Source organism: Monodon monoceros, unplaced genomic scaffold, assembly GCF_005190385.1.
Source record: "Monodon monoceros isolate NGI ecotype Baffin Bay Population unplaced genomic scaffold, NGI_Narwhal_1 Super_Scaffold_5, whole genome shotgun sequence".
Lineage (NCBI taxonomy): Eukaryota > Metazoa > Chordata > Mammalia > Artiodactyla > Monodontidae > Monodon > Monodon monoceros.
The window spans coordinates 81,833,871-81,858,060 of record NW_021703782.1 but is presented as its reverse complement, the minus strand read 5'-3'; the positions used below and the strand labels follow the sequence as shown (position 1 = coordinate 81,858,060).

The 24,190-nt window shown below is 44.0% G+C and overlaps 1 protein-coding gene across 2 annotated transcripts in view; it reads right to left on the bottom strand.

Moving 5' to 3' along the window:
• Positions 1 to 24,190, bottom strand: part of INVS (inversin) — a 136,417-nt gene that overhangs the window by 11,816 nt on the left and 100,411 nt on the right. Inside the window, exons 13-15 of one of the 2 annotated variants that reach the window (XM_029202101.1) lie at positions 18,676 to 18,962; positions 5,776 to 5,886; positions 5,169 to 5,265 (exon numbers count right to left, since the gene is read on the bottom strand). In XM_029202101.1, the coding sequence (XP_029057934.1) occupies positions 5,169 to 5,265; positions 5,776 to 5,886; positions 18,676 to 18,962 (495 nt within the window). Of the gene's footprint in view, positions 1 to 5,168; positions 5,887 to 18,675; positions 18,963 to 24,190 lie in introns of both variants that reach the window. The other variant, XM_029202100.1, reaches the window with a different exon arrangement.

Genomic DNA, 24,190 nt, shown 5'->3' with positions numbered 1-24,190 from the left:
CCAGAAATAAACCCATATATAAAGAGTCAACTAATATTTGACAAGGGAACCAAGAATACTCAATGGAGAAAAGACAGTCTCTTCAGTAAATGGTACTGGGAAAATTAAATATTCACATGTGAAAGGATGAAACTAGAACCCTATTTTACACCACTCACAGAAATTAACTCAAAGTGGATTAAAGACTTAAATAAAAGACCAGAAACCACAAAACTCCTCGAAGAAAACACAGGAAAAAGTTCCGTAACGTGGGTCTTTGCAGTGATCTCCTAGATACAACACTTAAAGCATAAGCAACAAAATAAAAAATAAGTGGGACTACATCAAACTAAAAAGCTTCTGCACAGCAAAAGAAATGATCAACAGAATAAAAAAGGCAACCTACAAATGCAAAAAAAAATATTTGCAAACCATGTATATGATAAGAGGTTAATATCCAAAGTATATAAAGAAGTCATACAACTAGATAGCAAATAATAATAATAATAATCCAATGTGCAAGGAACCTGAATAGAAATTCTCCCAAGATATAAAGATGGCCAACAGGTATATAAAAAGGTGTTCAACATCACTAATCGTCAAGGAAATGCAAATCAAAATCACAGTGAGAGGGACTTCCCTGGTGGCGCAGTGGTTAAGAATCTGCTTGCCAATGCAGGGGACACAGGTTTGATCCCTGGTCCAGGAAAATCCCACATGCTGTGGAGCAACTAAGCCTGTACGCCACAACTGCTGAGCACGCACGCCACAGCTTCTGAAGCCCGTGTGCCTAGAGCCCGGGTTCCACAAGAGAAGCCACAGCACTGAGAAGCCCGCGCACCACAACGAAGAGTAGCCCCTGCTCACTGCAACTAGAGAAAGCCTCCGTGCAGCATGAAGACCCAACGCAGCCAAAAATAAAAGTAAATCTATAAAAAAACCCACAATGAGATATCACATCCATTAGAACAGTTGTCATCAAAAAGACAAGAGAAAAGTGCTGGTGAGAATGTGGAGAAAACGGGACCCTCCTGCACTGTTAGTGAGAATGTAAATTGGTGCAGCCACTATGGAGGTTTCTCAAAAAATTAAAAATAGAGCTACCATATGATCCAGCAATCCCACTACAGGGTATATATCTGAAGGAAATGAAGAGACATCTGCACCCCTATGTTCATAGTAGTATTATTTACAATAGCCAGAACATGGAAACAACCTAAGTGTCCACTGATGGATGAACAAATAAAGAAGTTGTGGAATATATATATATATATACACACACACATTAGATTATTATATATATTTATATATACACACAGTAGAATATTATTCAGCCTAAAATAAGAAGGAAATCCTGCCATTTGCAACAACATGGATGGACCTTGAGGGCATTATGCTAAGTGAAATAAATCAGAGAAAGACAACTACTGTATTATTTCACTTACACGAGAAATCTTCAAAAACAAAACCAAAAAAAAACAAACTCATAGAAAAGGAAATCAGATTTGTGGTTATTAGAGGAGGGGAATTGGATGAAAGTAATCAAAAGGTGCAAATTTCCAGTTGTAAGACAAATAAGTACCGGGGATGTAACGTACAGCATGATGACTGTAGCTAACACTGCTTTATGGTATATATGAAAGCTGTTAAAGAGTAAATCTTAAGAGTTCTCATCACAAGGAAGAATATCCTTTTTATCTGTGTGAGATGACGGATGTTAACTAAACTTATTGTGGTAATCATTTCACAGTATATGTAAATCCATGCTGTACACCTTAAACTTATACAGTGCCATATGTCAATTCTATCACAATAAAAATTGGGGGGAAAAGGCGAACAGCTAGAGCTAGGAGAGGCCAACTTTCCAAATCAGTGCTGTCTGGTCCAACAGCCAAATACTGCTGAGGACTTGGTGGGGATGATCAGGGGGTTTTAAGAATAGTGACAAATGTAAGAGCTGAATTTTACTAAGATCAATGTGTTGGAGGGCAGAGCCTGGGGTGGGAGAGAGGGGAGGGGCACCAGGATGATGGCTATATTTACCTCTAATGCTTTCGTGATGGTGTTTATCCCATGTGCACTCCCAAACCTCTTATTGAGCACAGATGTTTCGGAGCCTCCTAAGGAAAGCTGCACCAGTGTTCATGATCCATGGCTGATTAACTACTGGTGAGCCTACAGGGTGCAGAGAGCAGCAGGCCCTGTGCCTGATCTTACAATACACCAACCGGGACATAACCTTCTTCCCAAATGTTCGAAGCTCCTTGCAGTGCTTGGGGCAGCCCCTCCCGCCTGCTCTAAAGGCTGATTTCAGTCGAACTACATAATTCTTCCTTTCTTTTCCTGGAGCGTGACAAACCATGGCACCCCTTTACTAGAACATGTACCACATTTCCAAAAAGCCAAGTGTAGAGAGAAGCGAGAGTTAACAGGACAATACCGCTCTGCAGTCAGTTCTTCCACAGCCCCACTCTGTGGGCAGAGGACTTGTCAGGAAGCCTGGGTTGTTGGCTGAAGCTCTAACAGCTCCGGCTTTCGGGGGGCACAGCTGCCACCTCATCGACTCTGGTATGGAGACCGAGGCTGTGTCTCATGGTCCTAGTGGTCAGTCACAGCCTCTGTTCTCCCCTTCTCAGGGAGAATGTGCGCGCCTGGTTTGCTGAGAATCCGAGCACACCCAATCATCCCTTTCAGCCCGGGGTGCAGGGCGCTTGTTATGGTCTAGCCTAACCTTGTTTATTCACCTCAGAACATGCTGGAGAGGACCCGATGGGAACTGCCTTACACAGCAACTCCTCTTCACCACAGCAACTTTCCAGCCCAGGCTAGCTTGTCCAGTATCCAGTTTCAACCTTTAAAATAGTCAAGTCTTGACTGGTAATAAAACTCAGACGCTTAGACAAAGCTTCATTTTCTCTGGGCCCCAGGTTCAATCTGCTCACCCCATCCTGTGCGTTTTCCAGTCAGCCTGCCTCCCCGCCGCCCCCGGGCACGTCTCCTGTGATGGCGGCCCACATTTGTGGGAGGTCGTGTGCCAAGCCCCGTTCCCAACTCCAGCCCTCGGTGCCCCTGAGGTTTGCTGTCGGACACCACACACTGTCCCCGGACAGCACTTAGGGCTCCTGTGCTTCAAATGGAAGACATATATGGCCATAGCAGAATCAATAAACGGATTTTTACTGTCACCAGACACAGGACTTGCCACGGTGTGCAGCTTCCCAGAAACCCTGTGGGAGTCGATGTCCCGGGACTCGGAATTGCACAGTGGTGCAGCCAGAGGGGGCCTGTGTAATTGCCTCCCCAGATAGGTGCACAGACTATGAGTCCACTGTTCTTGGGGGGAATGACTGAAGGCTCATTTGCTGCTATGGACACTTACTGACAGGACCTGTCAGCTGCTGACTCTTCAAAGGAGTCAAAGGACAGTGTGATGGGGAGGCACTGCAGCTGGGGAGCAGCTGTGGGGCCTGACGTGGCAAACCTCGTGGGCTTGTTTGGACCCCAGGTGTCAGCTGAAATACTTCACAAAAAGTTCCTCTGGGATGGTAGCCAGTGCACGTCCCGGCAGAACGCCCCAAGGAGGGGGAGCAGGGACCCTTCCCATCTGTGGCTTCAGAGGCCGACGGTCTCAGCTGCAGGCCAGCGCTGGCTCTGGAGCCTGAGGTTGATGAACCTATCTGTGCTTCAGTTTCCTCACGCGTGGAATGGGGAGAGAACAGTAATCCCCGTATCCCTCACAGGGTGACAGGATTTCAACGAGTTAATACACGTACAACTGCTTAGATCAGTGTCCGGCCCAAGTGCCTGACGAATTCAACTACCAGTATCAGTAACAGTGCTAACAACAACATCCCCCATAACAACATCACCTTGATGCATGAGAGACCATCCAGGCAGCCTGTCCTCCAGAGTGCAAGGTCGGCCTCCGCCTCCATTATTTTGACCACAGCAGGCACTACCTTTACTGAGAATGTAAGGGAAAGGCCCCTGGACTCAAGTCAGAAAGAACTTCGAGTGCTGGGTCTGACCATCAGGACAGGTCTTTTTTCCTGAGACCACTGCTTGTCTGAAAAACAGGGATGCTGATCCCTATCGTGACGGCTTCCTGGCACTGGTTGGGAGAGCAAAGGGGTCAGGCATGAGACGACTTTGTAAACAGCCACGAGCCTGAGCAGATGTGAGGACGCACTATAGCGAAGGCCGTGCAGGTCGCTTGGCTCTGGGTTAGGAGACTTTGGCATGACAGTCCCTGAGGCCTCTCCCTGGACCTCACAAGCCGCTCAGCTCTCCCTCTGCCAACAGCAGGGTTTCTTTGGCCCTTTTATCTCCTGACAGAGGCACACCTGCACTCGCAGTGATCTGCTTGCTTTGTTCCCCCGTAAAACTCCCTCTCTCCGGAGATGGAGACCACATGACCCCCACCTGGGGCCGACGGTCCGGCCCTCCCCTGGGCGTGGTCATCACTGAAAGGCCTAATCTGGATGGAGGCCCTCCTGGGGCCTGCAGTGTGAAGGAGACTGTGAGATATGTGAAAACTTGTAGCACAGCACTCTTCCAGTCCTCCCAGAATTACCCCCTGAGGGTGTTCACCTCAGGGTTTCGGTAAGCCTCCTCCACCACTCCCAGCTCCTACCCCACATTCTGAGCTTGACTGAGGCTCACACAGGTTTTTGTGATAAATTTCAGTCACTTAATCCACTGTATCTAATTCCTGTGTAGTAAAGAAGGAAGATGAAATACCTTAAATGTGTAGTGCTTTAGAATTTACAAAGCACACGTTATCTCATTCTAGCAACCTGTCACATGAACAGGACGGGTGTGGCAATTGTTAAATCCCATTTTACAGAGGAGGAAACTGAGGGTCAGGGAGGCTGAGTGATTTGCTCAAGGTCAGATAACCTCTTAGAGCTTCACCTGAAACTTAGGCTTCATGGTTTTTCATTTACACCAGGCTATCCTGGGTACTTTCCTATCTTTCTGGGTAAAAACACCTTCCAAATAGTTTACCCAATATAAATTACTAAGATATACACATGTGTGACTCTCATGGGTTGGCTCAATAAAATTGGCCTTGTCATGCCAGCACATGGAATTCACTAGAAAGTATCACAGAGCACAGGGGGTATCACATCAGGGGGATTAGGACAGACACAGAGCCAAAAAGATGCTGTGGCATCCCATCTTCCTACCTTCTCCAGGCCCGCTGGATGACCGCTGCTGCCTTGTTCTTTTTGCGAAACAGCTCTTTCCTGCTTCTTTCTCTCTGGATTATCTGCAGCCGCAGCTCTACGGGGAGAAGGTCAATATTCACACTCTGCCCAGAGGGGGGACCACGTGCTGGATCAGTCTCCTTAGATAGCTGAGTGTCCTCCAACAGGGCGGATGTACCCAGCTTCCTGACTCCTGACCTCAACACCTCTGTGCTCGATGGCAAATCTGAGTAGCTCCCTCCTGCGAGCTTGTCCTGCGTCACTGTGTTTCTTGGCATCCGGTGGTGGAGAGGACTCTGCCCAGCATGGACGGCCTCCCCCTTGGCACTGCCAGGCCGGCTGGACCCAGCCGGGGAGCGCCTCCCTCCTCTGAGCTCCTGGCTGCGCCTTTTCTGGGAGGCACATTTGGCCTTGGGTGCTGCATCCTGCCGCCGGCTGGGCTTCCAGTGGCCGTCCTGCTGTGGAAGGCTTGCAGCTGCCCAACTGGGGTCCTCTCCTTCCTCAGCAGGCCCAGACGCCCTGACACAGGAGGGCTGCTTCAAGGAGCCTTTCCCCTTGTCACACTGCTGCTCGCCAACTGTCTCACCTCTGGACTTCTCGACAGAGGAGGCTCCTGGACGCCTGTTTCCATCACTGCCTTCGCTGGGGCTGAAGTGGACACAGGCAGATCGGCCTTTAGAATGTTCTCTGGATGTTTCTTGGGGAGACAAGGAAGAAGGGGGAGAATCTTTATTGTCCAAAACTTGCATAGTAGGGCAGTTCTGCTCACTGTTCACAAAAAAAAAAAAAAAAAAATTCAGACTTGTCCTCTTGTATCACCATGATAGTGCTGATTACGATTAGGAAAAAATTGTTTAACTTCTATTTCTAGCAACAGTAGGTTAGATAACCTGAAAGCCTTCCCCTACAAATACCTAGAAATGGGACTTCCCCGGTGGTCCAGTGGTTAAGACCCTGCGTTCCCAATGCAGGGGGCCCGAGTTCGAGCCGTGCCGCAACTAAAAGATCCCGCACATGCCGCAACTAAGACCCGGTTCAGCCAAATAAATATTAAAAAAAAAAAGACCTATTCCCTGGTGGCGCAGCAGTTTAGAATCCACCTGCCAATGCAAGGGACACAGGTTCGACCCCTTGTCCAGGAAGATCCCACATGCCACGGAGCAACTAAGCCCGTGCGCCACAACTACTGAGCCTGTGCTCTAGAGCCCGTGCGCCACAACTACTGAGTCTGCACGCCTAGAGCCCATGCTCTGCAACGAGAGAAGCCACTGCAATGAGAAGCCCAAGAACCGCAAGTAAGAGTAGCCCCTGCTCACTGCAACTAGAGAAAGCCCATGCGCAGCAAGGAAGACCCAATGCAGCCAAAAATAAAATAAAATTAAAAAAAAAGATATTATAAAAAAGTACCTAGAAATGCTGACTAAAATATTTATAATAAACATTACTTTAAAAGCACCACAGTGCCTTCAAGAAAATAAAGGAAATTCCTGGGGGCCAAAAACAAAGGGAAAACTGAGAACCCAAGTGATAAGCTTGTGAGCTGGTCCAGCGACTGTCGGGCAAGTGGTAGCGGTGAAGTGGGGCAACGGCTGGTCTTATTAAATAACTGGTTGTTTTAACATCCAGGTAAGAACAGAGAATGAACCTTGCAGGCAGAAAGTTAACTGGAAACAGGACCCTGCATGAAGCCAGGACTCTTGAGGTGGTAGACCCTTGGGAAATGATGGTCCAGATAAAATATCTTCCCAGCACTGGGAGATGACAAGGAAATTTGTCTCAGCTTAGGTTCAGGATGGGGTAAAGAGTCATGCATGGGAATTTGAAACCAAATTGCTGTGCCTCACATGGGTTTGGTATTCATTTATTCTCAACCCATAGGAAAAATTAATATAAAAACTAGTCTCAGGGGCTTCCCTGGTGGCGCAGTGGTTGAGAGTCCGCCTGCCGATGCAGGGGACACGGGTTCGTGCCCCGGTCCGGGAGGATCCCACATACCGCGAAGCAGCTGGGCCCATGAGCCATGGCCGCTGAGCCTGCGCATCCGGAGCCTGTGCTCTGCAACGGGAGAGGCCACAACAGTGAAAGGCCCGCGTACCGCAAAAAAAAAAACAAAAAAAAACACTAGTCTCAGGATGGCGGTATCACAGGGTGCCTCTTAGAAGCAAACACAGTATTGCTTTAGGATGGCATGACCTCAACTCAGGCTGCACAGAGGGGACCTCCTGAAAATAACTTCACAATCCCAAATTACAAAATACACAAGGAAACAATCTACCATGAGGAACAGTTAATAGAGAAAATAGGAAGATTAGATCAACAAGAATTTTAGCTAATAGGACAGTGTGTATGCACACTCACACACACGCACTCATTAAACACATAAAAGAAATTTAGAATTTGAGAAAAGAATATATATATATATATATACACAACATATAAAAATTTTAGTCTCAATGTGAAAAACAGTGAAGGAACTTCTGCTTCCATAATGGCAGAATTGAAGCATACTCACCCAAAAGGACAATAGAAAAGTTAAACAAAATATTACAAACTACCTGTTTGAAGGCATCAAAGAGCTAACAAGGCAGAAAAAAATATGGGGCCAAGATCCAAGCGAATCAGGCAACCAGGAGATGAGCAAGGCATTTGGGGCCACACATCCCTAGGGAAATGAGGCTCCTTGAGGTTTGGAGGACAAAACTTGGAGTCCAGATCCTGCCAAGAAGCGTTGTTTTGGACTGGGACTCTGGAAGGCTATGTCTTAGGAAAAAGGGTCCACTGGCCATGGATTGACCTTGCAGGGACTGAAGCCCAGCTCTATATCATCTCAGTTTTGGGAACTGGATTAAGGTGACCTTGGATTGTTCTTGCTCCTGAATGCCTGAGAGAAGCCAATGTAAATCCTCCCTGGAGGAATTAATATCATGCTAGGCTTCTAGTTATTTCTCTAATTTTTTATATTCAGTGATCCAGTCCTTAGTGAAAAATATACAGGGAGATGAGACAAGACAAAATTGAGAGAGGGAGGGAGGGAGAGAGAATAGACAATGAAACAGACACACATTGTGTTTTCAGAAACAGACTTTAAAATAACTATTCTTAAGTGCAAAAGAGTATATAAACTATTCTACTCTTCATGTAAGAAACAAGAGGATATAAGAAAATATACTTGTACCTGGGACTTCCCTGGTGGCGCAGTGGTTAAGGCTCTGCGCTCCCAATGCAGGGGGCCTGGGTTCCATACCTGGTCCAGGAACTAGATCCCACATGCATGCCACAACTAAGAAGCCCACATGCCACAACTAAGGAGCCCGCCTGCTGCAACTAAGACCTGACTCAACCAAATTAAAAAAAAAAAAATCAAACAAAAAAAACTGGTATGGTTTAAAAAAGAAGAAAGAATGTACTTGTATCTTCTCATTTGTACAAAAGAAATATAGAAAGGATAATCTAGCAACTGAAGAGATTGGATCCTTATGGGGATGGAGTGGGAAAGGGAAAGAAAGAAGAGGGAAATGGAAACTGAGTAGTAGGATGAGGAGGGAGCAACATTTCTCTGAGTAAACCTTTCCGTGTAGCTCTGACTCTTATAACCATTATAATGTTTCACACACACCAAAACAAAACAAAATTAAAAACCAATTAATTAAAACAAGATACCATTACACATCTACTAGAATGGTGAAAATCAAAAACACTGACACCACCAAATGCTGATGTGGGTGACAAGCAACAGGAACTCTCATTCATTGCTGGTGGAATGCAGAATGGTGCAGCCACTTTGGAAGACTGGCAGTGTCTTATGAAACTGAGCATGTTCTTACCATACAATCCAGCAATCTTGCTCTTTGGTATTTCCCCAAATGAATTAAAACCTTATGTCCACCCAACATCCTGCATATGGATGTTTATAGTAGCTTTATTCATAATTGTCCAAACTTGGAGCAACCAAGATGTCCTTCAGTAGGTGAACAGATAAACTGTGGTACATCCAGACAATGGAATTTCATTTTTTTGGGCTGCATCGTATGGCATGTGGGATCTTAGTTCCCCCACCAAGGATCGAACCCCAGCCCCCTGCAGTGGAAGCACGGAGTCTTAACCACTGGACCACCAGGGAAGTCCCCAGACAATGGAATATTATTCAGCAATAAAAAGAAATAAACTAAAAGAAAATGAGCTAAAAGTAAAATGTGTACCAAAAAGAAATAAGCTACCAAGCCATGCAGAATATTATTAAGTGAAATATTACTTTACTTGCATGAATATTACTAATACATATTATTAAGTGAAGGAGGCCACTCTGAAAAGGCCATATACTATATAATTCCAACTATATCACCTTCTGGAAAAAGGCAAAACTATGGAGATCCTAAAAGGCTCAGTGGTTACCAGGGGTTTGGGGAAGAGAGTGACGCATAGGCAGAGCACAGTGGATTTTTAGGGCAGTGTGATGGTTAATTTTATGTGTCAACTTGCCTAGTATAAGGGATGCCCATATAGCTGATAAAACATTATTTCTGGGTGTGTCTGTGAGGGTGTCTCCAGAAGAGATTAGCATTTGAGTTGGTAGTCTGAGTAAAGAAGATCACCCTCGCTAAAGCAGGTGGGCACTGTCCAGTCTGTTCAGGGCCTAAATAGAACAAAACCGTGGAGGAAGTGTGATTCTGTGCTCTTTGCTTGAGCTGGGACATCCATTTTCACCTGCCCTTGGACACAGGTGTTCCTGTGTATCAGGCTTTTAGACTTGGACCAGGATTTGTACCCTTAGCCCCTCAATTTCTAAACCTTTGGACTCAGACTCATAGCATCTGCTCTCCTGTTCTTAAGCCTTTGGACTCACTGAATCACACCACCAACTTTCCTGGGTCTCCAGCTTACAGATGGCAGACTGTGGGTCTTCTCAGCCTCCATAATCAAGTGAGCAAATTTCTATACCAAATCTCCCGATATGTCTGTCTGTCTGTTTGTCTATCTATCTATCTACCTACCTACCTATGTATCTATCTATCTATCTAACTGGTTCTGTTTCTCTGGAGACCCCTAATACAGGCAGTGAAACTATTCTGTATGACACAATGCAGGATACAAGTCATTATACATTTGTGAAAACCCACAGAATGTAGAACACCAGGTGTGAATCCTGATGTAAATTGGACTTGGGTGATGATGTGTCAGTGTAGGTCATCAATTGTAGCAAATGTGCTAAGCTGGGTGTTGATGTTAGGGAGTATGTACATGTGTGGGAGTAGGAGTATGTGGGAACTCTGTACTTTCTGCTCAGTTTTGCTGTGAACTTAAAACTGCTCTAAAAAGCAAACTTTATTAAAAAGAAGAGAAAAAAGAAAAATAATAAAGAGATGGCTAGATATCCTTAGATACTAATAGCTAGTAATGATAAAGATAATGTGATTTAGGTATTAGTAGAGAGAGATCAGTGAGAAAGAATAGAATGCTAAAAATACTCCCATATATGAAAATAAACAATAAAGATAGCATTTTGAATTTGTGGACCCAGGAGATGAGGTGCTCACAGGCCCTGGGTATGACCCCAGAGAGTGATGCTATACTCCTTCAGAAGCCATTATTCACAAGCCTACTGCCAGCACTGCAGCTCAGGATTATTCCATGTTTATGGCTAGAACAACTGCTTATTCTCTAAAAAGAAATCATTCAATTCCAACCTCACTATATAACGAAATATAGATAGTAAAAATTAGAAAATATATGTATTTATTAGATCTTAAAGTGGGAAAAAGCTTTTCTTGGCATAAAACCACAAAGAAAAAAATCTCAGAAGAAAAAAATGAAACAGAATTAAAAGGTAAACAAAAAAAGTTCATTATATATGACAGAGAAAGGTTACTATCCTTATTACATAAAGACCTTTTAGAAATACTAAGAAAATGAAAAACCAATTTAAAAATTGACAGTGGAGGGCTTCCCTGGTGGCGCGGTGGTTGAGAGTCCGCCTGCCGATGCAGGGGACGTGGGTTCATGCCCCGGTCCGGGAAGATCCCACGTGCCGTGGAGCGGCTGGGCCCGTGAGCCATGACCGCTGAGCCTGCGCGTCCGGAGCCTGTGCTCCGCAACGGGAGAGGCCTCAACAGTGAGAGGCCCGCGTACTGCAAAAAAAAAAAAAAAAAAAAAATTGACAGCGGACATCAGTGAATAATCCAGAAAATAGATACACAAAGCCAATAAAAATACGACAAAATTCCATCTTACTAACTAGAATTTAGTAAAACCATTATTTGCCTAAGTGTTTGGAGAGAGTTTTTGGTTTTTGCTTTTGAAAGGGTGAAACAAACGTCTGAAACCTTCCTGGATTCCAAGAAATCTGGCAGCATGTTTTTTTTTTGGGTTTTTGTTTTTAAATTTTCTTTTATTTATTTTCTATTTATCTTTTATTTATTTTCTAAATTTTCTATCTATCTATTTATTTATTTATTTGGCTGCTTTGCATCTTTGTTGCTGCGCATCGGCTTTCTCTAGTTGCGGCGACCAGGGGCTACTCTTCATTGCGGTGCGCGGGTTTCTCATTGCGGTGGCTTCTCTTGTTGTGGAGCACGGGCTTTAGGTGCGCGGGCTTCGGTAGTTGTGGCACGTGGGCTCAGTAGTTGTGGCTCGCAGGCTGTAGAGCGCAGGCTCAGTAGTCACGGCACATGGGCTTAGTTGCTCCACGGCATGTGGGATCTTCCTGGACCAGGGCTTGAACCCATGTCCCCTGCATTGGCAGGCAGATTCTTAACAACTGCGCCACCAGGGAAGTCCCTGGCAGCATGTTTAAAGGGCCATAAAAATTAGAGGTATATGCAAAAACTTATATGAAAGGCTGTTTAGTTTATATGTCCAACACAGTCACGATTGAACAAAGCATGCTGTATTCATAATCTGATATAATGCTAAGCAGCTAGTAACATTTTTGTTGAAAACAAAGAAATTATGTACGAACATCTCAAAACAGGATGCCCACAATTTTCTGAATTAAAAAAAAGTTATAGTAGAAGGGTTTGTATAGTTTAAGATTAAGGAGGATTTTAATTTTTTCTTCTTTGTTCTTTTCTCTGATTTTAATTTTTTGGTAATGTACATTAAGTAATTTTATAATTATGAGAAAATGTCATTTTCTGTTTAAATAAAAGGTACCCAACTACCAAAAAAAAAAATGAACAGCAATTAGAATCAGCTAGGATGTGGGAAAGAACCCAAAATGGAATAAAAACAATAACAAATAAACCTAACACTATTACAAAATTAGATCAGGTAACCATACTAAAAAGGTGGAGAAGAAAGGAACTCACCCAAGTAACTTTATAAAATCATATTTTGGCTGAGTACTGTAAGACTAAGGACAAAAAGAAATGTATGTAAATACTATGCTCTATTCAGTAAATTTACTTCTCAAAGGGGTATGGGTTGGCAATTCTGAATCTACTTTACGTGTATACTAGGATTGAACAAATAAGCATATATATCGTAGATAATGGGAGCCAGGTCTTTCACTGTTGGAGAAAAAAATTTCAAATAAAAAGATAAAAGCTAGAATAAACCCTGTGGTGTTGGATGGAATTGGAGGTAACAGTTTGAAATCAGTGTGTGTGTGTGTGTGTGTGTGTAATACACATATACACTGATAGGTACACAAATAGATATAAATATTTCTCAGTTCTCTCTGCTGAAAGGGCTTAGGAGCAATGACAGCCCAAGAGCAGTATACACACCTAGCACTCAGATCTTGGATTCTAATACCATCTCCAACAAAAGGAACCAGGTTCCTTGGAGAAGTGGTTGATTCCAGGGCCTTGGGTAGGGGAGGAATATGATGAGATTTCATATTGAAGGGACCGATATGCTCACAGAGAAGAAAATGGATTAGGGGAGTCACAGTAGATAAGTAAGACCAGTTAGGAAGCTACTGCAACAGTCCAAGTTAGAGATGAAGGTAAGCAAATGTTAGGTAGACTATGTGGTGGTGGTGGATGAGATACAAAGAATGATTTGAAAGCTATTTAGGAAGTAAAGGTGACAAGACCCAGTGACAGATTGGATTTTGAGTGGTAAAAGAAAAGAAGATAATGATCAGATTTTTACTCCTGGGATGGACATACAGATGGATAAGTATTGGATATTAACCAATATGAGGAGTAGTTTTACATGAAATCATGATCAGTTCTGTCTTGGACAGGTTGAGTTTGAGATGCCTTTGGGACACCTAAATGAGGACATAGTAAATAGCTGAATATACATAACTGGAGTAAGGAAAAGACGTCAAGGAGTCTCTGGTATCTAGACGGTAATAGAGTTTGCTGCCTTAGACACTGCACATGTGCCAAATGTAAGGGCCCCCTGATACTCCCACCAATCATACCCACTAGCCCTGGCAGCCCATATGGTGAGAATAAGAAAACATCAGGGATGGCCTTTAAAATAGTGAGTTTCTCCTCCACTAGACTCTCCTGAGAACCACACTGACTCAAAGACAGCTTTATTCCACCACCTCCCACAAGCAGTCTGCTGCCAAGTCATTGCAATTCTACCTCTCAAGTCCATCCGCTTCTCATCACCCTGCTGCTACTGTGCCTTAGTATAGGCCCTATGTGGCCCTCCAAACCCATCCTCCACCCAGTCACAGCGGTCTTTCTAAATAGTGTCTCCTTCCTCTCTTTCCCTCCCCCCTTTGAAATAGTAATGAGGTTAATTATAGTAACAGCTCATACTTATAGAGTACTTTAGGCACTGTGTTTAAATCTTTACATGGGTTATCTCATTAATGGTCACAATTTTCTAAGACAGGCATTATTATCTCTCTCTCTCTCTTTTTTTTTTTTTTTTACAAATAAAGAAAAGGAGGCTTGGAGAGGCTATGTAACCTGCTTAAGACTGTATAGCTAGTAAGTGGTAGGGTCTAAAGCTTACACACTTAGCCATTTATGCTCTATACACATTGTAAACAACAAAAAGGGAAGAATAAGGAAGAAGAAAGCAATCACCTGTTAAGAGACCTTAGGCAAGCCCTTTTCTCAGGGCCTCAGGGTGCTGACTTGTTTTGAGGAGGCTGAACTAGATGCTCTCTAACAACCCTCAGGCTCTAATTTATGAAATAGGATAATGGAGAAGAAGAAGTGGTCAACGTTTCCCCTCTCTGGCTTCCTGCTAGGATGCCCATGCTGCAAAGGCTATACTGCCTGATCACTGATCAGCTGAGGCAGCTGTGACCCTTCTTTATGTGGCCAAACATAATGTGGCTTGGGATGTCCTTTGCCCAATTATGTTGGGTTTCCTGGGAACACTATACTGGAGAAGCCCTGGTCGATGTCCAGTCTTGATTCTTAGAAGTATCTCCCTATTTTCCTCTGTACTCTGGCCTCTTGGGCAGGTCAGCAAGGGCAAAGGCTGCCCATGAAACTGGAGCTGCCTCTCCTTACACCTGAATCAGGCTCACAGGCCTCCCTTCCTCCAACTCTCCCCAAAGTCTGGATGCTGGGCTTCTCTGAGCCTGTTTGCATATCTGAATCTGGCTTTTCCCAGAGGTCCCTTATTCAGGACACCACTTCCTGCCCTCAAATGAATGAGGAGCTCTCCTGCCTCTCAACTGTTCTAGAACACTAATTTTCAAAACTTTTTGACAATAACCCATACCAAGAAATAAATCTTAAATTGTGGCCCAGTATACTCACCTGCATGTATACAAACACACACACATGCACACACACACCCCTATGTACAAAGACATATAACTGCAACAGAACTTATTACCTTTATAATGTGCAATGAACTTTGATAGGTTCTATTGAAGTCTGTTTCATGAAAATTATCCTAGTCCAATCCACTGAATTCATTTCATGAGCCCTACATGGCTTGAAAATCATTATAAAACCACGCACTAGTTCACCTTTAAACCAATAGTGAGGGGAGGAAGTCTAACTATCAGTAGTGTCAGTAAATTAAGGACAAAAGGATTGGTTATGAAAAAACCCAATCTTCATGGGCTTCTCAGGATGTGAGCTAACTACATGAATGTGACCAGGTCCACAGCAGATGTGACAAGCTTTGCAGCATAACTGTCTCAAGGTATTTTATAGTAAGGTGAATACAAGCCACAATTACCCTGTGTAGTTGTAAGTAGTCTGAAATAACTGTGCTCCCCCTTCTCTCTGCTCTGTAGAGCACTGGATTGGGGGAAAACCATTGTCTATTTGAAGTTGCAGGAATTAAGTATAATTCTTGGGGTACAGAGTAAACCCAAAACCAATCAAACTTTCAACAGGTGCTTTCTAAGTGAGGAGTCAGGTCAAGAAATATTTACCTATGTAACCAATACTGTGCTCACTGCTGTAAGAAAATGCTGATGGTATGGTCCTTAGTCTTATTTATAATTCAGTATGGCTGGCACATAGTATGGGCTCAAAAACGTATCTGTTGAATAAATGCATGCATAAGTTGATTTGGTGAACTAAGTAGAAGCAAAGCTTTGACATAAAAATGGGACTCTGCTACAGAGAATGTGTTTACCCAATGAATACTTTTTGTGTCATGTTTAACAATCTCCAAACCTCAAGCACTTAGCTAGTGTACATTCAACAAATGTTTATTATATCTCTTATGTGCCAGACACCTGCTGGGATAAAGAAGTAAGAGACATATTGCTCCTTCTGAGAGATTGTTTACAGGTCAAAGATTCTTCCTACCCTAGGATCCACATTTGATCACCTTTCAAATGTGATTTTGCAGTATGTCTACGTCTCCACTCTCTGGAGCTGGGCTGGCCTTGCGAATTACTCTGATCAACAGAATCTGGTATAAGTGATGTGACAGTTCTGGAGCCCAGGCCTCAAGAGGACCTGTAGCTTCCACCTTCTCTCCCTCAGAGCACTGCCCTGAGAAAAACATGCAAGGAAGATGGTCTAATTTGCTGGACGATGAAAGGTCATACAGAAGAGAACTGAGACACCTTGGCCAACAGCCAGCACCAATTACCAGACATGTGAAGGAAGCCATTTGGACTTTCTAGTCTGGCCAAACTTCTAGCAGCCACAGGAGTACGCCCAGCTGATCCAGTAGAGGAGCTGCCTAACCAACCCATAGAACTGTGAAGAATAATAAACCATTGTTTTAAGCCACTTAGTTTGGGGGGTGGTGTGTTATACCGCTAGAGATAACACAGAAACTGATACCTAAAAAAGAGACGTGCTGGCCTAACAAAAAGCCAGAGCATTGACTTTGGAACTGGCTGGTGAGCAGAAGCTAGAAAGGCAATGAAGAAACTATTAGTGAAGTCTGGAGGAGCAGAGAAGAAGCTGCTATTGGAGTCTGGAGAAAAGTGAACTGTGTAATTCAGTGGCAGGATAATTGGCAAAATTGTCATCTGCAGTAACTTGGAAGATAGAAAATACACCTAATGGACTTGCAGATATGGCTTGGGAGCTTTCTAGGTGGAATGTTGAAGAAAATAGCAACTGGCCTTTTTTAGCTGCATATGATTAAGGTATGGGGAGAAAGAAACAAAGAACTACTCAGCTTGCAGGCAGAATTTAGAGTAAATATAAAGAGCACAGAGTGTGCTGGGTTAGAAAACTGTTTTAAATTTTCTTTTTTTTTCTTGCCAACAAAAGAGTCTCATATAGTAAGATATGACCTAGAGATAAAGATCAAATCAAGAGTATGGCTGTGCAACCCTTTATTAAGACCTCAAAAATATTAAAGGTGGTACATTGTAGGCCTCTCAGCTAGACAAAAGAACTTCTAAGAATCTCAAGGGCACTGTTCCACAGCAGCCTGAGCCACCCAAAGTAGAGAGAGGCCTATTTGAAAGATAATTAATGGATGTGGTTTTGGAACATGGAGTGAACCCAGTCAGATTCATAGAAGACCCATGAAGTGTTTGAGATAATTGTATCACTGACAGTGCCACCGGCTTGAACTACTGAGGCGGTCCCAAATGAAAAGGAGCCTCTGGGGCCCCAGTTTCCTATATGCAGGAAACAGGCTAAGAAGTCTACTCAGCTGCAAACATGGGCTATGTCTCAAGGAAAAGGAAGACTTCTCAGAGAGTAGAGCCAAGAACCCAGGTGGCAGAGCCCAGAGCCAAGGAGAACAATGGAATAGAAAACACACATAGGAGTAAAACCAGACCCTAATCAAGGCACATTTCATACCTCAGAGTAGGGGCTCTGCTAATGTATAACCAGCTGGCTTTCAGAATTGCTATGGACTAGTGACTGCTATGTACCTCCTATTTCTCTCCTTTTGGAACAGGAATGTCTCCTGTGGTTTATTCTGTGCCTGTCTCACCACTGCTTTCTGGATGTGTGTGTGGTTGATGTGCGTTTTGTCCGTTGGTCTCTGAATCAGAAAGATTCACACCTGGGGAACCTCAACAACATCTGGACACGACACTGGTCTCAAGATCCCAGACTTAAAACTTGATGTGATAATTGGCATGAGGTTTTGGGGTCCTAAGATAAGGGTGAGAATATTTTGCATGTGGGAGAAATGTGAATGATCTGTGACCAGAAGGAACTGTGATAGATTGTTTAATAGCCCCAAATGACTCCCATCCTAGTACGCATAAAGATGGAATCTATTTCTCCATATTATTTAGTCTGGGATGGTCATATAACTTGGCTTTGATCAACAGAATGTAGCGTGCACATTCTAGAGCCTATTCCTCAAGAGGTCCTATAGCTTTTTCCTGTGCTTTCTTAGAATAATGTCCTGAGACCACTGTGTAAGAAAGCCAGTTTAGCCTATGGGAGGATGAAAGGCCAGGTAAAACAGAGTCGAGGAATCCCAGCTGATAGCCAGCGTCAACTGCCAGACATTCAAGTCAGTCCATCTTAGACCATCCAGTTCACTGACCTTGAACTGAATGTAGCCACGTGAGTGAGAGCAGGAGAAGCCTGCAGAGGAACAGCCCAACCAACCCACAAAATCATAAGAAATAATAAACTGTTATTGTAAGCCGCTTGGTTTTAGTGTAGTTTGTTACACAGCAGTAGATAACTGAAGCAACCCTGATTTTACAGATCTTATAGTCTAGTGGAAAAAACAGACAAGTAAGCCAGTAATAACAGTGAAAGGTGTTGATCCTTATAATAGGGAAGTACAGGAAAGCTATGGGAGCATATAGCAGAAAAACAAAGCCTTGTTTAGTGGGAAGGCATGGCTGTACAGAGGAAGGAGCATTCACTCTGAGAGCTGAAAAATAAAAGGTACTTTTCGTCCATACAGATAAAAGGATTGTTATATGCAAAGGTCCCAAGCTAAGAAAGAACTTGAGGAAATACAACAGGGCTGTCACATCATGAGGGTCTGGTTAATGAAGGGAAGAAAAGAGAAACAGAGGAAATAAAGAGCAAATAAATAATAAAATGGCCGACTTAAGTGCTGACATAATTACTTTAAATGTAAATGGTCTAAATACATGAATCAAAAGAGCCCACAGTCCATAGGTTAGCACTGAATAACAAGGCAATACACCTACCATTTGGTTTTCTGGGATCTGTTCTCTGCAAGTCTGAGGAGAGATGCTGCTCCTTCTGGGGAGCTCTGATTGGAGACCCTCTGCCTGGAGACCGTCTGCAGGCTTTCCGCTCAGGGCCCTGGGCCTTGTTGCTGCAGGGAGGCTGTTTGCTGGGCGCCCAGCTCTGCCTGCGGGGCTCAGCCTGGGTGCTGGGCAGACAGGGAGGAGCTTGGGGTCTGCAGGAATCTGGGCTCAGCCTTCCCTTCTGCTGTTCTGCCTCTCTTCGCCTATTTTCTTCTTCTCGCTTCCTGGGAGCAAAGCCAAAGGGGAAGAGGAAAAAATTAAGAGCGTTCATTACTTGTTCAAGTGTTCCTGAGTGAGATTTGAACTTTAAAAGGAGCTACCACAACACAGGGGGGATTTGGAAATTCAGAATTTTCACAATTTCACAATTTCCTGTCTTTTATCCAGGTCTTATAGCTCAAAGGATGATGGAGGCAGAAAGAATCTTATAGATCAACCTGTGCCCAGCTGAGACACACATGATATGGAACTTTTTGGTGAGACATAAGAGGATCCCAGGTGTGTGTGCCCCAAGTGTGTGTGATCCCTGGAACTGCACCCCTTTTCTCCTATTCCAGAAAGCACATCAGAATGCAACTGAGAATGATAGTCAGAGGGATAACCCTTAATCTTCTCTATTTGTTAAAAAGACCACTGGTAAACCTTAATGATTACATGAAAAAATTACAAAGCACCTCACAACTGATTATAACACACCTGTGAGGTGTGTTATAATCTCGTAACACTGCCATCGAGAGCTCTTAGCTTATGGGTCAAACCCACTCAACTTGCAGATGAGGTCCAGAATCACCTGTTACAATAACAGGTGATTTTCAAGAAGTCATACACAAGTAGCTGCTGGCTAAGCTGGAACCTTTGGGTAGCAACAGAATAGACAGGGGAGGCCAAGACTAGAAATGAGTGGCCGGGTGAGGCAGATGGGCCGAGGTAGCGCAGGTCCAGAAAGGGGTCAGGTGCTTAAGGACGAAGTGGCTGAGTTAAGGACAGGATTTGTTTGACTGATGTCATTAATTTGTAGGGATATCCAAGGGAAAAAAAAGAGGACGAAAACGAACATCTTCTGCGCCTCTCCTGTGCCGGGCACTGATGATACAGTGATGAGGACCACAGAGTTCGGCCCTTCCTTGAAGAACCTTCTACCCAGAGCGGAACAGCTAGGACAACAGAGGCTTAACATATGATGGAAGAAATGTTATAGTAACGTGCTTGCACAGAGGAAGTAGTGATTAATTCTGTGGAGGAACCTGGAAGAAGGTCCCAACTGTTGATTCTCAAAGATGTGTAGGACTTTGCCAGGCAGATAGGTGGGAATGAGGATGTTAGTCTGAGGGAGAAGTCTGGGCAAAGGAGCGAGTATGGAAAAACTGGGTCTGTTTTGCTTCTTTTGACCTTTAAACAACACTTGCTATAAACGGCAGGCACCCAATACATATTTGCTGCTCAGGAAGAGAATTTGGTTGCCATTTAAAGGTGCAGTTTAAAGTAGAATAATTAGAGGTATAGTGAACAGAACACTGTCCTGGGAAGTCTAAGAATTCTTCTGGTCCTGCCTCTGCCAGTAACCACAAAAAGACCTTGAGTAAGTCACTTTCCTGCCGAAGACTCAGTTTCCCCAGGTCTAACACTTACATGATGGTTAATAATCCTGAATTGATTTAAGGGTCTGTTTGGAATGTCTTTATAAATAATCGGGGCTGTGTTATGTAATGGGATGGAGAGATTTCTTTTATCGGAGTAGCTGGTATCAGGGTCCCTCTTAGTGGGGGACCTTGTTTAGACAAATACCTCAGTAAGCTTGGGGACAGGATTGAGGGCTGGTAGAAGGTGAGACCCTCAGGGCCTAGGTGGTGACTGGCTTTGAGGCTCCAGAAAAGAGGCCTGCTCTGTCAGGACACAAAGAATTTGTTTGTATCTCCTGACAGGGAGGGGAGAGATGAAAGAACAGGAGAGAAGGGAGGGGGAAGAAAGAGAAGGCGAAAGATTGGGTACTGCGTGGAGCAAGGGCAGGGTAGAGAATCGTCCAGGGTGAGGGGACAGAAAAGGACTTTAGATCTGTGATCCACACACTTTAATGAATGGAATCTCCTGAGATCTTACTAAAACCTAGATTCTGATTTACTGGGGCTGGGGTGGGGCTCAAGAGTCTGCATTTCTACCAAGCACCCAGGTCCTACAGGTGCTACTGGTCCTGAGTAGCAAAGCTTAAGAGAATAGGGAAGTCTCGTGTGGCCTGTTAACTATGCCATTAGAGGATATGCAGTGTGAGTCTCCTCAATGACACCAGCTTTTCGGAAGGCCTCCCATGCTCATACATGCTTTTTTATAGGCAACCTGACAAGTTGTAGGGCTACGGTCCCAGGAATGGAACCAAGAGCTGAGGCAGAGACCCCAAGCCCCCAAGAAGTCACAGAATTCAGATTTCCACAGACTGTGCAATCTGAAGCAAAGCTTATTTATATCTCAAGGGAGAGGAAAGTCCCAGATGACAGATATCTGAGTCACACTTTAATATAAAGCCTTGTCAACTTAACTCCCCCCCCTACCTTTTTTTAAAAAAAAATTATTTATTTATTTTGGCTGTGCCGGGTCTTAGTTGTGGCACACGGGATCTTCATTGCAGCATGCAGGCTTCTTAGTTGTGGCAATGTGGACTTCTCAGTTGCAGCATGCAGGCTCTGAGTTGCGGCGTGCATGCGGGATCTAGTTCCCCAACCAGGGATCGAACCCTGGCCCCCTGCATTGGGAGTACAGAGTCTTAACCACTGGACCACCAGGGAAGTCCCTTAACTCCCCTTCTGAAGGTCTTTCATCCTGTGTGGTGAAGCCCCTGATCTGGGGTCCAAGCTTGCCTCTCTGATAGGTTCCCACTGAGTGCAATCCCAGAGAAAGTGGTCAGACGGCTCGTGCTGACTCCTGTACAGCTCGAATGTTCTCATTTGACTCTGGCCTTGTTACAGGCTTTGCCAAATGCTGACACTTGTGTGCACTGCGTTGCAGTCGACAGGCGAGCTGGACAGCCTGTCATCATCAGTGCCTGGGATTCATACGGATGCTAGCAAGTGCCATTTCAGCGTGATCTGTCTGTGGGAAGGCTGCTTTTCAGAAGAAGGTGGAAGCATCTGGGTGGCTGAGGTGCTGCTAATTGATCTAATAGCCGTGCTCCTGGCAGGCAGAGGGAGAGCTGCTCTTTTTACTGACACTGATGAACAGAAGTGCTTTAAGAGAATATATTGGTCCTTCAGATAGACAGGCGTGTGGGGTCGCCTGGCTTGGCATTTGCATGGATATCATTGCCATCAAAAGAGGCTTTGAGGTGATAGCCTAGACTTTGTTATTTGAGCAGTCATTTCTCCTTCTTTTAGGACACTAAACCCCTTTCCTTTTCAGTTCTAAGAAGCCACTGTGCAATCAGCCCCTGGGCAAACCTTGTCACTGAAGACCTTTCTGGGCCTCCCACAAAGGCAGTCACAGGACAAACAGGGGATCTAGCCCTTTAGAGTGATCAAGATGGCCAGCAGGTAAGGGAGCTCTGCCTTCTGAAGACTTTTCTGGAGGGGGGAGGTTTGCAAGGGGTTATTTTTTTCATTCTGGTGGAACCCAGTAAGCAGATTCGGGAGAAAGAATGTAATCATGAGAATATATAATTACACACTCAGCTGATGAACAGAAGTAAATTAATGTTTTTAAAAAATGGATGCATTTTGCATTAAAAAAATCTTCCAGGTGGCACACAGCCCACAAATGTGCAGATCTCCAGAGCTGTGGTTCTTGAATGTAAAAGCAGTGATCACTGAGGAAAAGGGATTAGAACTGGGAATTATGCATAAGCTGCATCTTATTTTATCTGTACTGCTGCCTTGAAACAAAAAGTAACCACACACACACACACACACACACACACACACACACACACACACACAGAGGATACAGCTCCTCAGAATAGAATATGATCCCGTGTGTGTTTGTGTGTTTCCCTGGGGCAAAAGGTCCAGAACCACTGCTCATAATCTAAGGACTTGAAGGAATCTCACTTTAATGAGGGCAATGCACTTATTTGGTAGATAAGGAAACTGAGGCAGAGAGCTTAGTGACTTATCCGAGGTTACGTGCTAACAGCTTTCTATACACAGGGCTGAGCTGGAATTCAGCAGCTTTACTTCTTCCTGTAAAATTCATCTCACAAATCATTTTTAAAAATTTTACTCAGTCTTCTTCCATCATTTAAAAAAGTGAATTGGGTCATATGAAAAAAGTGGTAAGACTACATTAAAGTAAACATTAACAGCATTTCAAGCTAGCTTCTAGCATAGCTTTTAGTCCTGAACCCTTAGACTCAATAACTGTCCTAAAATTTAAGTGTTTTTTCTCCAACTAATTTATTACGGAATGTCAAAGATCTTTAATCTTCATGGTAGGCCATGCTATACACTTGACCTATTTTTGTAAAGTTTAGGAAACAAATACAAGAAAAAGAACCAATGTGATTCTACTTTACATGAAAATTTAAAGAGAAAAAAATCCTGTCCATGACACAGCAAGCAATATTTTAGCAGGAAATTTAAGATAGCAGAATCTTAATGTATAAACTAGTCCCACATTTTCCTCCCCCCCTTTTTTTTTTCTATTATCTTAAGGGAAATCAGCCAGACAACAGCTTTTGATGGGCTACCAATTAGTCTGGTTTGTACTGTCTCTTCTAGAGCAATTTTTGCAGCTCCCCAGAGGCTCACAGTATAAAAATGTAAGAAAGCCAACTGGAGATCAGATCTTTGACAACCTCTGCTTTGGGTCCTATGGACCACAGGGTAAAGAGGGTCTCCAAAGGATGGGCTGGAGGAACGGGGCTGTTTCACCCAGGGAAGAAAAGACCCAAGGCATACATTGCTGGTGCAAATCTCTGAAGGGCTGTTGTGGGTCAGAGATATACCCTGAAGCCCTCCCAAGCCAGATCTAAGACCCAAGAATGGAGACTTCTGCAAATGAGAAGCCTAGATAACCACTGCAAAAAAAAAAAAAAAAAGGCCAGTAAGAAACCAAGTGATCAAAAGTTTGCTTGATGTGCAGAGAACCAGATCAAGGGCAGTAACTTCAAAGACTTGAATGTTCCATGGCTTCAGCATCTCAGCACTGAATGCGTCCGTTTGTGCAATACGGCACAGACCTGCCTCTGGGCCTGGAAAGTTTAAGTCTTGGAAGCTGATGGATTTTTTCCCTACCCCACTATGTGGCTTCCACAGAGAGTTTTAGTTGTCAATTTTTAACAAGAAGAAATTAATTCTGTCAGACACTGCAGAAATAAAGCAGGCTCATTCTCATTCATGAGTATTCAAGTTGCCATTGCCATGAATACAGGACTAAGAGAGGTTTGCGAGATGTGATTAAAATGGTTTCCACAGAAGAGGGAGGTTAAGTTAGCGTGTCCTGCTGTTGTACCGAGTTATCCCAGCTTTGC